Below are 19447 nucleotides of genomic sequence, written 5' to 3'. Positions count from 1 at the left end.
TAGCTTCTGGTTGTCAAGCGTTTCTCACCCTGTTCTCCAGCTTGGCCTCGGCCCGTTGGTTGGCCTTGATCTTGTCCCAGGTGTCCTTCCATTTCTCTGGTGGCAGCCCCAACTCTGCCTCCAGACTCTGCAGGTCCTAGGACAGTCAGATTCGTGTATAAGAATTTATACAACAAGTTAGGGTTATACAGGGACTACTGCAGTATACTGATGGTACGTAATGTGTAAGTAATCGCCACTAACCTGCAGCAGTTTGGTGATGGCGTCGGGTACCACTCTGCTGCGGCTGTCGTAGCAGGGCCAGACGATGCGTCGCTGGGACTTGGGGGTGGTGGTGTCTGGTTTGTCAGGTACCTCCTCAGCCAGCCTCTCCTGCCGGCCCCTCTGCACCAGCTCCCAGTCGTAAGACGGGCCCTCAGACAGCGTCTCCTCTGTGTAGAAGTCCCACACCTTCAGGTTGGAGATGAAGCTGTACGGCCGCAACACCTGGGGAAAAGAAAATAGTAAAAACAGAGGGATTTAGCTAGTAAATGACCACATGGATTTATTTTTGTTACCACAAAACGTGCATGTAATAACTACAAGATCATCTAGTACATCTTAGCTCTAAGATCGTAAAACTAAACCTCCACTTGATTAGAAAATGGATCAAATCCACTTGAATTTTCAGTAAACTTCCCCACCAGGGGGCAGTCTAACGCAACCAAGTTGTGTTCCAGGTTCACTCACCTCCTCATCCTCTGGTGAGAACATGTAGTTGAAGAAGATAGGTGTTTTCTTGTTGAGCCGGTCGATGTAATCCCACACTGACTTACACACCTGCGGGTTCTTCCTCTCCCCCTTCTCCTCGTACAGAACCCCTTAACACAAACGGAAGGTTCATCAACTCACTGAACACACTCAACTGGCATACAAGTTACACTTAAACACCCAAAAGTGTACCGAAATAACCTACTTATAAGAATTCAGATAGTATCTATGGGGTCTGGAGTTTCTCCTAACCATGTAACCTAAATCTAGAGAAAGGCCATCTGATAAGGGGAAAACTCGAGCCCTTATCTGTAGAACAAAGAAAAGGCTCACCGAGCTCAATACGTTCGTAGTCCGAGTCGAGCAGGAAGGTTCTGAAGCGGTTGGACACGTAGTGGTAGGCCAGGAACTTCAGGTAGTACTGACTGAACTCAAACTCCATGGGGAACTGCAGGTGGATCTGCAGGGGGGACAGGATTTAAGGTAACACGTCAGTTGCCCTTCCTCTGTTTACTGCTTCCTGATCGTCAAACATTCACGGGCCTTTTCTCAACTGGATTTGCTCAACTCCTGTGTCCTCTTTCACCTCCTTTAGAAAAAGTTCAAAGGTAATCGAGGAGAGGCGGCGAGGAGAAGGAAAACGAGCTTAGACTCTCCTCTCCCGCGTCAACAGGCGAATGTGATAAATGACGTGATAAAACAAAATGTAGCTAGTTGTGCAAGACATTTTATAGATAAAAGTAGCATAGTTTTTAAACGTGTATATGCTTTTCTCCTACGAAAAAAACAAAAGCTGATTCAAATGGGGTGTGGCAGATCTCAAAACTCTTCCACGAAGAACTCCGATAGGATACATACAGTACATTTGGAAAGTATTCATACCCCTTAACTTTTTCATTTTTTCTCAATCTACCCACTATAGCCCATAATGATGAAGTAAAAACTGTTTAGACATTTTTGCAAAAGTATTACACATTTTAAACTGAAATACCACATTAAACAAGTATTCAGACCCTTTACTTCATTGAAGCACCTTTGGCAGCGATTACAGCCTTGAGTCTTCTTGGCTATGATGCTACAAGCTTGGCACACCTGTATTTGGGAAGTTTCTCCCATTCTTCACTGCTGATCCTCTCAAGCTCTGTCAGGTTGGATGGGGAGCATCGCTGCACATCTATTTTCAGGTCTCTCCAGAGATGTTCGATCAGGTTCAAGTCTGGGCTCTGCCCGGGCGACTCAAGGACATTCAGAAACTTGTCCCAAAGCCACTCCTGCGTGTTTTGGCTGTGAGCTTTGGGTTGTTACAGATTGGAAGATGAACCTTCACCCCAGTCTGAAGTCCTGAGCTCTCTAGAGCAGGTTTTTGTCAAGGATCTCTGTACTATGCTCCGTTCATCTTTCCCTCTATCCTGACTAGTCTCACAGTCCCTGCCACTAAAAACCATCTGCCACCACCATGCTTCACCGTAGGGATGGTGCCAAGGTTTCCTCCAAAAAGAGTTCCATCTTAGTTTCATCAGACCAGAGAATCTTGTTTCACATGGTCTGAGAGTCTTTAGGTGGTTTTTGGCAAACTCCAAGATGGCTGTCATGTGCCTTTTACTGAGGAGTGGCTTCCATCTGGCCACTCTACCATAAAGGCCTGCTTGGTGGAGTGCTGCAGAAATGGTTGTCCTTCTGGAAGATTCTCCCATCTGAGGAATTCTGGAGCTCTGTCAGAGTGACTATTGGGTTCTTGGTCACCTCTTGGTCACCTCCCTGACCAAGGTCCTTCTCCCCCGATTGCTCAGTTTGGCCGAGCTCTAAGCTCCAAGCTCTCCGGGCGGCAAGCTCAAACTTCTTCCATTTAAGAATGACGGAGCCAACTGTGTTCTTGGGGTCCTTCAATGCTGCAGACATTTTTTGGTACCCCAGATCTGTGCCTCAATACAATCCTGTCTCAGAACTCCACGGACAATTCTTTCGAACTCATGGCTTGGTTTTTGCTCTGACATGCACTGTTAACTGTGGGACCTTATATAGACAGCCTTTCCAAATAATGTCCAATCAATTGAATTTACCACAGGTGGACTCAAATCAAGTAATTTTAATTTTACCTTTATTTAACTAGGCAAGTCAGTTAAGAACAAATTCTTATTTTCAATGACGGCCTAGGAACAGTGGGTGAACTGCCTGTTCGGGGGCAGAACGACAGATTTGTACCTTGTCAGCTCGGGGATTTGAACTTGCAACCTTTCGGTAACTAGTCCAACTCTCTAACCTCTAGGCTACCCTGCCGACCCATATGTTTTGCCCCCTCTTTCTCCCAAAATTTGATCTCGTCTCATCACTGCAACTCCCCAATAGGCTCAGGAGAGGTGAAGGTGGAGTCATGCGTCCTCTGAAACCCGGCTAACCGTGCTCCTTAACTTATTATGGCTACAGGGGCAGTATTGAGTAGCTTGGATGAAAAGGTGCCCATATCAAACAGCCTGCTCCTAAGTCATAGTTGCATATTATTATTGGATAGAAAAAACACTGAAGTTTCTAAAACTGTTTGAATGATGTCTGTGAGTATAACAGAACTCATATTGGCAGGCAGAATCCTGAGTTGAAATCAAAACAGGAAGTCAGAAATCTGAGCTTGTATGTATTCACCAGAGTCACCAATGAAATTCCCTTGAGATATGAATGATGTTGCACTGCCTAGGGGTTCCCCTAGATGTCAACCATCAATAGAAATTATAATGAGGCTTCTATGTTGTTGTGGGAGTGAATGAGAGCAGAATATATCAGCTGTCCATCAAGCAGCCATTTTGTGATCCCACTTTTTCCTCATGGTAGTCACTTGCGTTCCATTGTTCACGAAGAGAAGAAAGAATACTCCGGTTGGAACTTTATTGAAGATATATGTTAAAAACATCCTAATGATTAATTCTGTACTTAGTTTGAAATGTTTCTTCTACCGGTAATATCACTTTTTGAAGTTTTTGTCTGATATAACGCTGACCAGAATTAGCATTTGGATATATATACACCAAACGCTCTAACAAAAGAAGGTATTTGGACATAAATAACAGACATTTTTGTGGTGTTTTTAAATTGAGCGCCGTCTCAGATTATTGCATGCATTTCTTTTTCCATAAAGTTTTTTTGAAATCTGACACAGCGGTTGCATTAAGGAGAGCATTCCATGTGTATAACTATATTATCATCTACATTTATGATGAGTATTTCTGTTGAATGATGTGGCTATGCAAAATCACTTGATGTTTTTGGAACTGGTGAATCTAACGCGCCAACTCTGATTTTTTAAAATATAAATATGAACTTTATCAAACAAAAACATGCATGTATTGTGTAACATGAAGTCCTATGAGTCCGGTCCGCCACAAGGAGTCCCTAGGGTGTGATGAGCCAAGTAAAACATTTCTAAAAGACCTGTTTTCACTTTGTAATTTTAAGGTATTGTGTGTAGATTGATGAGGATGTTTAAGAAATTAAATCATTTTGGGAAAATTTTAGTCTAACGTAACAAAAAGCGGAAAAAGTGAAGGGGTCTGAATACTTTCCGAAAGCACTGGATGACTATCCTCGATGAAAGGTGGCTTTCAAGGAGGGGAGGAAAGTCTTCCATTTGCCTACCCTTCAAAATTGACACGCTCCTGGACCACTTAGGACAGACTTTCACCCAAATGAGAAAGGGCCACAGAGTCAGCAGACTCTGCACTCTCTCAAACAAATGTTTGGATGAATGGGAAAGGAGGAAGACATGTTAAAACCTTTAAATAATCTGTTCTAGCACATCCATATAACAGGATGGTCGGACATAGCGTACTCATCTGATTACATTCAGGATATAGTTGATCCAGGTTAATAGTTCTTGGCTAAGCTTTGTAACATAGTTTACATGAAGGAGACTATTTAAAGACAGTCTAGGCAGAGAGAGACAAAGGATCCTAGTGAGATACGGGTCATTTGGGGCGGCAGGGTAGCCTAGTGGTTAGAGCCTAGTGGTCACCTAACCGGAAGGTTGCAAGTTCAAATACCTGAGCTGACAAGGTACAAATCTGTCGTTCTGCCCCTGAACAGGCAGTTAAACCCACTGTTCCAAGGCCGTCATTGAAAATAAGAATTTGTTCTTAACTGACTTGCCTAGTTAAATAAAGGTACATTTCACCAATTAGGTGCCTTTTGAGGCGCATGAAAAACGAAGAAAAAAACAAACATTTTATTTCACCTAATTTTAACACTGTTATAAAGAGCACATGTTCAACTTTAAATGTAAAAATAAAATAAAAAACATCAAGAGGTTAACTAAAATTACTATAGTGAATTCATCCAGGGGAAATGGAAGATTGTTGTATGAAACTGGGAGGGGCAACTATGCAAGCTTCACCAATAAGTTGTTTAAACATTTCTAGCCCGTCTTTGTATGGGTAACAGGGGTGACGTGTTGTGCTCGACCCACTCAGTTACCACCAAACACCAGAAAATGTACGAGTAGAACCAGCCCACCAGCTTTACTCTACGATTTGATTATTAGATGGTTCTTTTGAATGAAAAAAAAAGATACATGAATAGTTTCTCCATATTAAAACGAGAGTTCACGTGACAGGGTTGACCTTAAAATGAGGAACGGGGCTTTTTTTCCCCTTCTTTCTCCTTAAAATTAATCACATTAAATAATTAATCCTCTTCAGAAATGACTATCAAAGCAACAAAATAACTAGTGTTTTTACAATGTTGTTGTTGGGATTGAGTGGGTTAAAAATCTTCCTACAAGTCAGAGGACACAAAATGTATTCATTTTTCCATTCGGTCTATATTCAAGGGCACTTCATTTAATATAATATGATTTTAAAATTCAATATTTGTGTACAATTTCTACATAAAACATCAAAGGGATGCAAAAAGCACTCATTATGGGAACGGCCCAGATACACTGAGTGTACAAAATATTAAGAACACCTGCTCTGTCCATGACTGACCAGGTGAATCCAGGTGAAAGCTACGATCCCTTATTGGTGTCACATGTTAAATTGAGGCTGTTTTGAGGGCAAAAGGGCGAGCAACTCAATATTAGGAAGGTGTTCCTAATGTTTGTACACAATGTATGTCCCTGTATGTGTAATAATAACACTACTGACAGTAACAGGGGGTTAAATAGAGCAAGCCAGTGTGAAGCTGGGATCATAAATACAGACAGGACTATTGAAACCCTCTGCCAGAAACGCATCATACATGCAAGTCCACGTCACTGGCCGGGGAAAAAAAGAAAGAAATGCACTGTCACACTCAGGTAAACACACGCACGTTTACTCAGACACACGCCTATACAGATAAATAGCAGAATCCAGATGATCTGGGTAAAGTAGCTCACATGTAAACATCCAGTGACACGGTTAGACAAACACACACACACACTTTACTGTCACACCTGCACTCATAAAACCCACCCTCACACGTACATACCTGGTGCACGCAGTCGAGAAACTGCAGGAATACAGGAGTGAAGCCGCTGCTCTGGCTGGCCAGGGTCTGGGCGCCGCGATGACTGAACCTGTGGCCAAACGACAGCCACTCCTTCTCCACCAGCAGGCGGAAGCCATCGAAGGTCCGGTAGTATGGGTCTGACAGAAGCTGGACCAGAGACACCACCTAGAGACAGAATCGGTGCGATGGTCAGACAGGATGACTGTAATTTATAGGTTACCTAAACAGCGGAGTGAGGAGACAGACCGTTAGCACAGGCAGAGACAGGGTTGAGACCTACATTAGCTGTGAGGTGTGTGTAAGCAGTACGTTTAGGGAGTATGTGTGTTGTACCTGAGTAGTGACGTCCCAGCCATCCTCCAGGCTGACCATGACTGACGAGCCCGTGTCTAACAACTCTACCACCAGGACAGACACCTGCAGAACTCTGTGGAGCTGGACACACACACACGTCATGACAAAACCACTTAAATCATACACACAGGAACTTATAAGGATAAACATACAAAAACAAAATGCATTCATAGGTCTCCCTCTTGCACAATACATACACTTTTACAGTTGCACATGCTAACACACACACATTATGAATGAGAGCATTACCAGGCACATCCATTCGGACTCCTCCAGGCAGCGGTGGAAGGTCATGCTGGGTTCAGAGGTGGCTGAGCTGGGAACACAGGCCTTGATCAGCTTCTTAAAGCTGTTCTTCACCTGACGCACGTCACACACCTCGATGGGCACCACCTCCCACTGCTGGAACGAGTCCTGCTTACCACCCTGATGATATGGGACAAACAGGGGTCAAGGTTCAATGACACCAACACCTCCAAAGACTTGCGAGATATTGAGTCTTTATCAATATTCAAATCAGTAGACAGTCCAGTGTAGTATTGTGTATTGGCAGTTACCTTGAGCTGTGTCTTGTCTCCGATGATGTAGAGGTAGGCCCTCTGCTGTCTGAGGAACAGGGCCTCGCTGGGGCCCCCGTTGGGCTGGGGAGACTCCTTACTGGACAGCCTGTTCCCCACTTCTGGGTTGTAGGCACTCAGACGCCCACTACCCCGGATACTGCCCCACTTCCCTGGAGCACACACATACAGGGAGAGGTTTTAGAGGGGGTCATCACACACATACAGGTAGAGGTTTTAGAGGGGGTCATCCCACACACATACAGGTAGAGGTTTTAGAAGGGGTTATCACACACATACAGGTAGAGGTTTTAGAAGGGGTCATCCCACACACACATACAGGTAGAGGTTTTAGAAGGGGTTATCCCACACACACATACAGGTAGAGGTTTTAGAAGGAGTTATCACACACATACAGGTAGAGGTTTTAGAGGGGGTCATCCCACACACATACAGGTAGAGGTTTTAGAGGGGGTCATCCCACACACACATACAGGTAGAGGTTTTAGAAGGGGTTATCACACACATACAGGTAGAGGTTTTAGAGGGGGTCATCCCACACACATACAGGTAGAGGTTTTAGAAGGGGTTATCACACACATACAGGTAGAGGTTTTAGAGGGGGTCATCCCACACACACATACAGGTAGAGGTTTTAGAAGGGGTTATCACACACATACAGGTAGAGGTTTTAGAGGGGGTCATCCCACACACATACAGGTAGAGGTTTTAGAAGGGGTTATCACACACATACAAGTAGAGGTTTTAGAAGGGGTCATCCCACACACACATACAGGTAGAGGTTTTAGAGGGGGTCATCCCACACACATACAGGTAGAGGTTTTAGAAGGGGTTATCACACACATACAAGTAGAGGTTTTAGAAGGGGTTATCACACACACACATACAGGTAGAGGTTTTAGAGGGGGTTATCACACACATACAGGTAGAGGTTTTAGAGGGGGTTATCACACACATACGTGTAGAGGTTTTAGAGGGGGTTATCAGACACATACGTGTAGAGGTTTTAGAGGGGGTTATCAGACACATACGTGTAGAGGTTTTAGAGGGGGTTATCAGACACATACGTGTAGAGGTTTTAGAGGGGGTTATCAGACACATACGTGTAGAGGTTTTAGAGGGGGTTATCACACACATACGTGTAGAGGTTTTAGAGGGGGTTATCAGACACATACGTGTAGAGGTTTTAGAGGGGGTTATCAGACACATACGTGTAGAGGTTTTAGAGGGGGTTATCACATACAGGTAGAGGTTTTAGAGGGGGTTTTCACATACATACAGTGTGCATTCTCCAATCCTCCCTCCAAGTTTGACATTATCAACACACACAAGCCATTTATGCAGTGACACATACAGTCACTGTACGTTATACCACTAGACTAACTGAAAGCCATGCTGATAAAATACAAATAATTGAACTACTATAGTAAGATTGATCTATTTAACTAAATAGGCTATATGTGAAAATGATGCTCCAAAATGATGCTCTGGAAAAACACGAGTCATCAGACCACTCACAGCACACAGTAGTAATCAAACACAGAACAGAAACATGGACAAACAGGACGATCTGCAGCAGTGTGTGTAGAGTCGACGGCCCACTAGAAAAGCATGCAAACAGATGCCTAGAAAGAAGGAGAATCTCGCCAACAAAGAGATTGGACAACAAAAGGTTAGTCCTGAGAGAGCGAGAGAGAGAGAGACACACACACGGACATCACAGGGAAAGAGGGACCGACAGTCGGGGGCACCAGCCAACGCAGACAGACTGACTGACGTCACTGTTAACAGGCCTGATTGGTTAGATTGGGGAGCTAGGGGTCGGTGCATACTGTACCTCCAGGGGGGTTTCTGGCCTTGCCTGAAACTCTGGGCTGAGAGAGGGAGATGACCCTCGCCCTTTGACCCAGAGCTGAGGTCAAATGACACAGAGATGATGCCCGTTAACCAACACCATAGACCATAGGGAGAGATGGTTTCACACAGCTATACATACACACATGCCCAAATATGGATAAGCTATGGAGATGAGTTATTATTCAGGTAACATAACCACCATTCCTCTTTGGGTTAAAACACACTCGCATGTCAATTCGTTCCAGTGACTGTTCCTTGGCATGTAATTGTAGGGCAAGCCACAATACAATCCCAAACCAAACCTAGAAATAAGACATTCCTTGCAAAGGAGGTTTCAATTAACTAATTGACGCAAGTAACACAACCACATACAAACACTGTAAAAAAACACAATCTCACCTCCTCGGCTGAAGGTTCCAGGTACGTCCTCCTTGCCTCCCATCACCTGTTTCATCAGAGCTCCGATCTTAGGCTGCCTCAGCTTATCTGACGAGTCTGGAGATAGACACAAGCTAAGAGTCACAAACTCTGGCTTATGAGAGAGTATGTGTTTCAGGGTTTCCGTTACGAAAATGTGGCGCTGGACATTTGATCGACAGCATAATTCAATGAACATTTGAGAAATGTACCAGACCTATATAATTTTGATTATGATAAGGCACTTAACAGAACATGCAACTCGAGGATGCAACAGCTCGTGTCCTTCTGAAAATCCGAAGTGCACTTGATGTTAGAATAACAGTCCACATTCACTTTTCCTGAGCTAACAAGACGAATAAGGATCAAGAAAATCACTAGCCTATGTCAATCTACTGGTCGCCATTGTAGAAAATTTTACCTATTCTATTTGTCAGCTTGTTGTTCTGTGCGAGAAAGAAATGGCCTATTCCAAACAGACTGGGACAATTGTGGGACGATAGATCCCAAATTCATCCAACCAGTACATCAAAATTAAAAGCAGTGAGGCTCATGCAGATCAGAATGTTTAGCTTAAAATGCTGATAAACGATTATTCACATTATAAGCGCAGCAATGCGCACACGGCAGTTATAGGCTACACGCTAATGTTAGTTACATAACGCAATTAGCGGGAAAACATAAAAATATCCATTAGAAACGTAGAAAGATGGGAGATCTAAAGATGCAACGACTAGCATGGATTGCTAATATGATTAGGATTGTGTTTTTGGCTACTGGACAATGAAAGAAAGTTGATTTGAAAACCAATAGAAAATGAGGCTACTTGTTTCATTGGCATTGGGAAGTCTTTATAAAATAAATGCCTCCACGTTTACAGGAACAGATTTTGGCTCAGCTACATTGAAGCAAGGTAAGACATGCCTCATAATATGAAGTTAAACATTAAAGTTTCACTCAATTAAGTATATGTTTTCAGAATACCATTTCCAGCTCACATTCTAAAGTGGTGTGTGACCTTCAGAATCATGCCTTCAGTTGCCTAAGCACTTGAAATAAAAATAGTAGCACTTTAATGCTGGCTATCAAAACAGTTAACACGTAATTGAATTTAAAATTGTGTGCGATGATTGGGCTTATAAAAGCTCTGGCGCTGTTTAACACATTCCAACAAAAAAAAAGAAGCTCTATCTGTATGACTAAAGAAATTAAACACATGCCAATTTAATTCCATGAAATTATGCAAATTAACCTATAGACCGATAAGCATGACCGGTCAAATGCATTTCCATTGACTGGTATTTCCAGCAACGAATAGGCTAAATAGCATTATTTTGCAATGGGATTATGCTATTTTTTGTGGGACAACTGTCCGGTGCCAATTTATCGTCTTCTCGTACATTTTTTAGTGGACAAAAGCTGGCTATTACTGGCTAACGGAAACCCTGATGTGTATGTGTGTGTCCTACCGGAGGTGCTCATGTGAGTGGAGGTGAAGCCGCCGAGCGTGTTCCTGCCACTGGGCTCACAGTAGGAGGGCATGGAGCTGATGATCGCTTGCATGTACTTCTCCTGTTCCAGGCTGGTTGAGTCGGCCTGGGAGGGGCCTGAGGAAGGGTCACAACTGTCCATCACCACTGGTTTATGCAGCTTTGCATGCTGGGTATAAAATGTTAAAGACTAAAAAATGCTGCTCAAGCTATAAGGGACATGAGCTGTGCATTTCAATGCATCTAAAGTGTTTGTCTATTTGCTCATTGTTTCTGATGAGTTGAGACTTATACTACCACATTAAATTGCTACTGATATACAGTTGAAGTCAGAAGTTTACATACACCTTAGCCAAATACATTTAAACTCAGTTTCACAATTCCTGACATTTAATCCATGTAAAAATTCCCTGTCTTAGGTCAGTTAGGATCACCACTATTTTAAGAATGTGAAATGTCAGAATAATAGTAGAGAGAATGATTTATTTCAGCTTTGCAGGTTTGTAAGCATCCTTGCTGGCACATGCTTTTTCAGTTCTACCCACACATTTTCTATAGGATTGAGGTCAGGGCTTTGTGATGGCCATTCCAATACCTTGACTTCAAGGTCCTTAAGCCATTTTGCCAAAACTTTGGAAGTATGCTTGGGGTCATTGTCCATTTGGAAGATCTATTTGCGACATAGCTTTAACTTCCTGACTGATGTCTTGAGATGTTGCTTCAATATATCCACATAATTTTCCTCCCTCATGATGCCATCTATTTTGTGAAGTGCACCAGTCCCTCCTGCAACAAAGCACCCCAACAACTGCCAACCCTGTGCTTCACGGTTGGGATGAGGTTCTTCGGTTTGCAAGCCTCCCCCTTTTTCCTCCAAACATAATGATGATCATTATGGCCAAACAGTTCTATTTTTGTTTCATCAGACCAAAGACATTTCTCCAAAAAGTACAATCTTTGTCCCCATGTGCAGTTACATACCGTAATCTGTCTTTTTATGGTGGTTTTGGAGCAGTGGCTTCTTCCTTGCCGAGCGGCCTTTCAGGTTACGTCAATATAGCGTATTACTGTGGATATATACCGGTTTCCTCCAGCATCTTCACAAGGTCCATTGCTGTTGTTCTGGGATTGATTTGCACTTTTCGCACCAAAGTACGTTCATCTCTAGGAGACAGAACGCATCTCCTTCCTGAGCGGTATGACGGCTGTGTGGTCCCATGGTGTTTATACTTGCGTACTATTGTTTGTATAGATGAACGTTGTACCTTCAGGCGTTTGGAAATTGCTCCCAAGGATGAACCAGACTTGTGGAGGTCTACAATTATTTTTCTGAGGTCTTGGCTGATTTCTTTTGATTTCCCCATGTCGTCAAGCAAAGAGGCACTGAGTTTGAAGGTAGGCCTTGAAATACATCCACAGGTACACCTCCAATTGACTCAAATGATGTCATCAGAAGCTTCAATAGCCATGAAATCATGTTCTGGAATTTTCCAAGCTGTTAAAAGGCACAGTCAACTTGATGTATGTAAACTTCTGACCCACTGGAATTGTGATACAGTGAATTATAAGTTAAATATCTGTAAACAATTGTATAAAAACAATAAAAAATAAAAATAAAAACAAAAACTCGTGTCATGTATAAAGTCAATTTCCTAACAGACTTGCCAAAACTATAGTTTGTTAACAAGAAATTTGTGGAGTGATTGAAAAACAAGTTTAATTAACTCCAACCTAAATGTATGTAAACTTCCGACTTCAACTGTAGCTGGCTTTGGAGTGGTTTGGCGTGTTTTATTATTCCTAAACAAAGCCCAACATCCCCAGTCATTCCCTTAAAGACACCATCTAACTCATTTTTAGTGTGTGTCGTACCGGCGCTGGTGGCATTGGGGGACTTGAAGAAGCCCACCACTCCCTTAGCATGGAGGCCTGCAGAGCGCAGCAGCACAGCCTTGGTACGAGAGTTCCTCCAGCACACCACAGGGAAACGGTTCTGTCTGTAACAGCGGGAGATGCGCTGGATGGTGGAGTCTGGGATGCTCTGGGGCACGATCAACAGGCCGGGGTAACTGGTAACACACACACACACACACAGAGATGGAGAGAGCAGAGGGAGTCAGGATCGAGATGACATTCTGTTCATGTCACCTCAGAATGTCATGACCACAAGATAATGTCATGTGTTTAAATATAGTTTGTTCATAGGCCCACTCTGCATATCAAGTTGCATCAAAGTAAAATGACAATGTTGATCTATATAAATGTCAAGATCAAACGTGTACATTCAACCAAAATCCAAAACTTGGAGACTAAACTCAGGAAGTTACTTGAAACATGGTCCATATACGGTTTGACCATAAACCTACCACATGCAATTGAGATTCCCTATAAACGAAGAGTATCGAAGGGACGTGTATTTTGGGAGTCACACATGAGATTTGACGGTGAACCCGTCGTAAAAACATGTTCTATCTGCGGTTGGACCGTGAACTTACCTCCTGCAGACGGTGTACATGCGGTTGACGGTGGAGATGCGGAAGGGCTCGTTCTTGGAGCGCGTCAGGCTGTTACTGAGCGTGCCCAGTCCTAGCCGCTGGTAGTCACGGCAACAGGCGCGCTCCACCACGTTGCTCATGGTCTGTCTGTCCGAGGAGCGGATGGTGGAAGACAGGGTGAGGGAGCCCTGGTCCAACTCCTCTGAGACTGTAGCAGACACACAGACAGTCAGAGACAGTGTACACTGGTCTACTACATCAGGTCAAACACTGTAAAGAACATTCAACATTTTAATTGCTGAAAGTTAAACAGCAACTCAAGACTTTTACATAAAACATGTATTTATGTCAATGGGAGTGTGTGGATCTTAAGTCAAAATGCCGCCCTAAACCTTGACTTTGCTACAACACCATGTCCTACCGGAGAGCTCATCCTCGTCCAGCTCTGACTGCAGGCTGCTCCTGTTCTCCCAGGTGGGAGGTGAGTACTTCTTCCGGGTCACATACTGTCGACCGATCGTCCTCTTGGCGCTCTTCACCAAGTTTTTGGAAAGTGTTCTTTGGAAGGGTGGAGGGAGAAAAGGGAAGAGGATGAGTAGAGGGAAGAGAGAGATGTATAAGAGTTCAAAACAGTTGACTTCAGTTAAAGCTAAACTTTATGACTTCTACTTCCTGGGTCACATTCATTTGGGCACACCATAGCAAAACACTTTGCAACAGAAAATGAAAACAAGTTTAGAGTGCACCTCCCTGTTGTGGCCTGTTTGCTTCCATTTCATGTCAAGTAAAAGTTACAAATGCACTGACTAGGTACTTAGAAGTTTAATTAACCAGTCCATTAAATCCAAGGCACATCCCTAATACAGACTCGACGGTAGTCTGTATGCAGAATTAAAGCTAATGAATGCATTAAAAGAGTGCTAGTTGAGCATGCTCACTGCTGCAGGGGGGGTTGAGCCCGCATTGTCGTGAGGTTAATATCAGTGAATGAAGGGAGTCTTTTAGTGGCGTGACGACTCGGGGAGGAGATGGAAACACCAGGGACAAACACGGAGAAGCTGTCAATGTTTCCACTGCTGCATTACTCAAGATAGAAGCCAGCTCTCTGTGAGAGCTTGTGCTCTTTTCATACCCCAGATGAGAAGGGGAAAAAATGAGTGACGGGGGAGAGAGAGAGAGAGAGAGGGGGGTGGGATGATAAAGCAAAAGGGGACTCTGGGGGTCTACTGGCAGTAACAGTAGACAGAATAGAGTGTAGGATGTGAAGCTGCATTCTTCTGTACTGACCCTGCCTGGAATAAGTCCGTGTGCAGTCAGCAGAACTAAACAGTCTGCATGCTATATGGACCATTTGTGGTTACACAAGAACAAGGGTTCACACTCACTGAAGCACTTACACTCGCAAGCAGAAGGTCTATGAATCCGGTTTAATTAATACATCACACCAAACTCTGACTTTAAATCAGAGACCGTCAGATAAAAACGCCCACGTTTTGGATATATTCTAAACTGTCAGGACGGCTATGAAATGTAGGGCAATAATGTGGACTACTATATCTCCAGAGGCTGCTGCTTGGGGCAGGCCTGATATTCAGCTCACATTACAGTGCAGGGGAGTCATTTGTGACCCACATCCTTTAGTGAATAAGCACTTTTTAATTGGATGTTCTGTACTTGACCTGGAGGATGTGAGAGGTGTGAAACGTCTTACAGATTTACACTCTCATTACTAATAATCTGCTGACTGACGACAAAACTGGAACGGTACTGACGTTTTATACTACGCTGATGTGTGTTGAAATGTGTTTGGCGTGTGTATGCTCTTCCTGTTTCCTTTTAGTGTTGTTTTGGTTCTTGTGGTTGACGTGAGTGTGTGTTATATCGGTCTGGTCTTACTTTATTGATTGGTTCTTGTCCTTGGTCTTGTGTTCGACCAACGTCTTGCCACTCTGGCCCACGGTGAAGGCGAAGGTTCCCTGGACGTGCTGTGGGTAGCGGAGCTTGTGCATGTGCTTCCGGAACACCTCGGCCAGGTCCGACGCCACCTCCTCATCAAACGCTATCTTCAGTAGCTACAGGAGGAGGAGGGCGATATTAGGAGGAGTGTCAGAAAAACACAAATGAATGAGTGTTCTGTCAAATTTTAAATGGAGAGCGTTACGGTGCAGAATGAGAATGGGGGGGTAGCAGGGTTGAGAAGGCCTAGGAGCCTAGTGTTTAGGCAGTAGGGTGACGGATACGAGGGTGGCAGGACAGAGGGTAGAGGTGTACCTGGAAAGTGCAGGAGCGTAGTTGCAGACCCTCCTGTATGAACTGGTCCATGGACAGACTGACAGAGATCCTCTTCTCCTTAGTCAGGGAGGCGATGGGGAATGACCGAGTCACCACCTGCTCACCCACTGCACAGCAACAACACTCAGGGTTAGAGAGAAAGTGTGTGTGTATATTACTGCTAACATGTGTGTGCATGTTTGTGTTTTAAACACCCTCCTACCCAGCGGGTCGTTAGGCGTGCCCTTGAAGATGAGGCGATAGGTGGTGAGGAAGATGGCCCCCTCGGCAGGGAGGAGGGGTGGACCTCCCAAGGCCCCCGTTGCCTCCTCCCGGCCGTCTGAGATCAGGTGCACCCGCATGCCATCCATCACCAGCTCCTCCCCCGCCAGAAGAATGGGCCTCAGAAGCTTGGGCTGCAGCACGGAGAGAGGGAGGAGTGAAGGAAAGAAGAGGAAAGGGGGAAGAGATCGGGGACAAGAAGAGAGAGGGCGGGAAGAGGAAGAGAAGGAAGAGGTAGATGTGGGGTAAAGAAATGGGAAGAGTTGATAATTGATGGAAGGAGAAAAGTAAGCAGATTGAGTAGCGAGACATGGTAGGTAAGGATGAGGGGGAAAGAGAGAGACAGTAGAAGAGCTGTTAGTGCTCCATGTCCAACAGAACTCAAATGTAAAAGCCATCCTTACATTGGTGGTTCTATACTTCAAACCAAATTAGAGCAAATTCACAACAAATGGCACACGTCAATCCAGATGCATGTTGAAGCACAAATGTATCACACACATTTGAAAACAGAGACATCAAAACATTTGATTGCAATTTGTTATTTTATTTATTTTTTTGTTGAATTTGACCCCTTTTTCTCCCCAATTTCGTGGTATCGAATTGTTTTTAGAAGCTACTATCTTGTCTCATCGCTACAACTCCCGTACGGGCTCGGGAGAGACGAAGGTTGAAAGTCATGCGTCCTCCGATACACAAACCAACCAAGCCACACTGCTTCTTAACACAGCGCGCATCCAACCCGGAAGCCAGCCGCACCAATGTGTCGGAGGAAACACTGTGCACCTGGCCACCTTGGTTAGCGCGCACTGCGCCTGGTCCGCCACTAGAGTCGCTGTTGCGGGATGAGACCGGCCAAGCCCTTCCTAACCCGGACGACGCTAGGCCAATTGTGCGTTGCCCCAAGGACCTCCCGGTCGCGAACCCAGGATCTCTGGTGGCACAGCTGGCGCTGCAGGTGCACCCGCCAGCCGCGCCCTTAACCACTGCGCCACCCGGGAGGAACTCAATTTGTTAATGTTACATAACATAAACGGTTTGCCTAAATCTCAATTGGCTGGTGGGATCTTGGCAAAGACAACCCTGATGCTCAACAAGTAAAACAAGCAGAAGGGAAAATACAGCCACATTTATGTGGTTATTTTTTATAAAGTTGGATATGAAACCATTCAAATCTCTTAAGACTGGTATCATATAATGGCAATTTCCCTTAGAAAGAGGTAACATGTTTATAACCATTTGTATATTTTCTCAAATTGTTCACAAAATCATCTAACAGCATTCTTGGATGTATAGAGAGGTATTCAAAGTATGAAGAGTGGCAGGTCTAGTTTCTGTTAAAGACCTATAGACCATTTGGCTCAGGGCATTGACATTATTTCCTTTCCCCAGCGACCCTGGAGAGGCCTACGCTGGGACAACGACACCAAACAGAGCAGCTCAACTCATAAATTCATTTAGACACTGGTTTTGTAACCCATTTCATAATCTGTTGTGCAACAGCTAATACCCTGGGTCCAGCTCATTGGGAGAGGATTTAACTGGAACTCATATGATATGAATCTAGAGCTTTCTGGGAGGTGGGATCAGGTCAAATGTGATGTGCTCTCTGAGTTATTATAAGATGGGATAAACACAGAAAACTCAAAAGGTGAGATCCAATTGGACTGATATCTGATACAGGGCACCCCTGAGCTCTTGGTTGATGCATATGCTAGGACCCTGCTTAGTTGCCATTAACACAACAGACATGCCAATGATGCCGTGCTAAGCTACCATCCCTCTCCAACTGCTGACAGAAAACTCCACCGAACAACCAGAGCAAACTGCACCCTTCTGTCTGAAGGCACAAGTCAGTGACACAGGCTGTAGTCAACCAGGTCACTGAGAACTACTCAGCATGCACTGCTCAGGCTGTTGTCATCTACCGGGTTCATGTTCCATAGGCACCAACTGGAGAAAATGTAATGAAACAAAAAATCCACATTCTTGTTCGTATTGGACAAAGTCAGGTAGTACCTCCTCCATTTCAAAACATTTTCTACCATTTAGATCCAACTGAAAGAGACCCCGGCTACTGAGAGGAGGAGGGGAACTACATCAACCCAGCATGCACTGCTCAGACGTATTAGTGTGAGTCACACATGGTGCTGTCGCTGGGACAGACGTACCTGCCGTGGGCGTGGCACTGTGACACTGAGCTGCAAGGATTGGTGGAGAGGGGGTTGGGCGGGGCTGGCCTGGGCGGGGCTGGCCTGCGCTCTGCGTGGCTTTTGTCCAGCGTAATGTAAAATAAGGAATTGGTTACCTTTTGGATCGGTGGCAGTCGCTTACTCTCCCTGTGGACTGCATCCAGCGTCTCGATGTGCATCTGAACGATGTCTGGGGAACAACAGGAGGGGGAGAGAGAAACTGATTAAAACTCTCTCCTAATACACAATTTGAACTCTTGAGAAAACCTGGGTCATATTCATTACGGAACACAGTAGCAAAACTAAAACAAGTATTTCTTATTGGACAAGTTCAGGGAATCCCTCCCCGGCAGTCCTTTTTCTTCCATTAAGTGCCTAATGAATACAACCCTGATCTGTCAAGGAAAGTTCACAACATGAGCACCAAAAACACAAAATGCAGATTCCTACCTGGTATCATGGTGTGTAGTGCCTTGAGGTGCTCGTTGGTCACCCCACTCTCGTTACACACTTTGTCTACGAAGCGGTTGATAAATCTCACCACAGAGTTGGCCACGTCAGAGCTCTCAGCGTCCTCAAAGCCGCTCTCTGTGTCGTAGCTCTCCGCCATGCTGCCAGCAATGCTAAACAAAAACAACAAAGGCATCTTAGGAACGACCAATATGAGCTTGAACTTCAATGTTAAAGTCTTTTCCCTAGGCATACGTTTGTTGCTGGTTCCACTGTAAGATGTTACAAAGCTGCCCACTGTATGATAAGCTGTTTTTAACATGTCTGTTAGTGAGAAAGCTGTTGGGTATGTTTTTCTGTCTGTGTGTACACGTGTGTGTGCCTCGTTGTTGTGTGTGTGTGTGTGTGTGTGTGTGTGTGTGCACGTGCGTCCCCCACCTGTTGGTGTACCTGTTGGTGACGTAGCTGTTGCTAACACTCTCCACATCCCCTATCCCGGACCTGTTGAGCAGGCGGTTCTTGCTGGTGTCCAGGGGCAGCAGCAGGTAGGACATGCGGTTGGCGTAGTGGATGGCCTGGCTGAACACCGTGCTCTCCTCTTTCTGCACGCGCTCACTCTGCTGCTCCTTGCTGAGTGTGGGCCACAGCCTGCTCTGCTCTGACGCCAGCTCCAGAGCGCCCAGCAGCTCCTGACCTCCCGCTGCTGGACCAGACTCCTGCTGACCGCGAGACTGGGAGGTGGAAGGGGAAAGGTCAGATGGGGTCAATGTATGGATGTACTCCAAGGACTAAGTACCATTATCAAGGAAAAGGCCTCAGTTATGTTTTTATTGCTG

At 44.7% G+C, this 19447-nt stretch overlaps 1 protein-coding gene across 10 annotated transcripts in view; it reads right to left on the bottom strand.

Moving 5' to 3' along the window:
• sbf1 (SET binding factor 1) overlaps positions 1 to 19447 on the bottom strand; it is a 76361-nt gene that overhangs the window by 3521 nt on the left and 53393 nt on the right. For 7 of the 10 annotated variants that reach the window (XM_036944739.1, XM_036944741.1, XM_036944743.1 and 4 more), the window contains 20 exons: positions 19050 to 19342; positions 18612 to 18784; positions 18278 to 18351; positions 15911 to 16103; positions 15688 to 15815; positions 15313 to 15488; positions 13838 to 13974; positions 13417 to 13624; positions 12794 to 12990; positions 10901 to 11038; positions 9414 to 9509; positions 8995 to 9069; positions 7137 to 7309; positions 6829 to 7005; positions 6559 to 6660; positions 6205 to 6390; positions 1084 to 1210; positions 730 to 860; positions 244 to 486; positions 29 to 136 (listed from right to left, as the gene is read on the bottom strand). In XM_036944739.1, coding sequence (XP_036800634.1) covers positions 29 to 136; positions 244 to 486; positions 730 to 860; positions 1084 to 1210; positions 6205 to 6390; positions 6559 to 6660; positions 6829 to 7005; positions 7137 to 7309; positions 8995 to 9069; positions 9414 to 9509; positions 10901 to 11038; positions 12794 to 12990; positions 13417 to 13624; positions 13838 to 13974; positions 15313 to 15488; positions 15688 to 15815; positions 15911 to 16103; positions 18278 to 18351; positions 18612 to 18784; positions 19050 to 19342 — 3135 coding nt within the window. The remainder of the gene's footprint in view (positions 1 to 28; positions 137 to 243; positions 487 to 729; positions 861 to 1083; positions 1211 to 6204; positions 6391 to 6558; positions 6661 to 6828; positions 7006 to 7136; positions 7310 to 8994; positions 9070 to 9413; positions 9510 to 10900; positions 11039 to 12793; positions 12991 to 13416; positions 13625 to 13837; positions 13975 to 15312; positions 15489 to 15687; positions 15816 to 15910; positions 16104 to 18277; positions 18352 to 18611; positions 18785 to 19049; positions 19343 to 19447) is intronic. The other 3 variants (XM_036944740.1, XM_036944749.1, XM_036944744.1) reach the window with 2 other exon arrangements.

Source organism: Oncorhynchus mykiss, chromosome 15, assembly GCF_013265735.2.
Source record: "Oncorhynchus mykiss isolate Arlee chromosome 15, USDA_OmykA_1.1, whole genome shotgun sequence".
Taxonomy (NCBI): Eukaryota; Metazoa; Chordata; class Actinopteri; order Salmoniformes; family Salmonidae; genus Oncorhynchus; species Oncorhynchus mykiss.
This window is presented reverse-complemented; position numbering and strand designations above follow the sequence as displayed.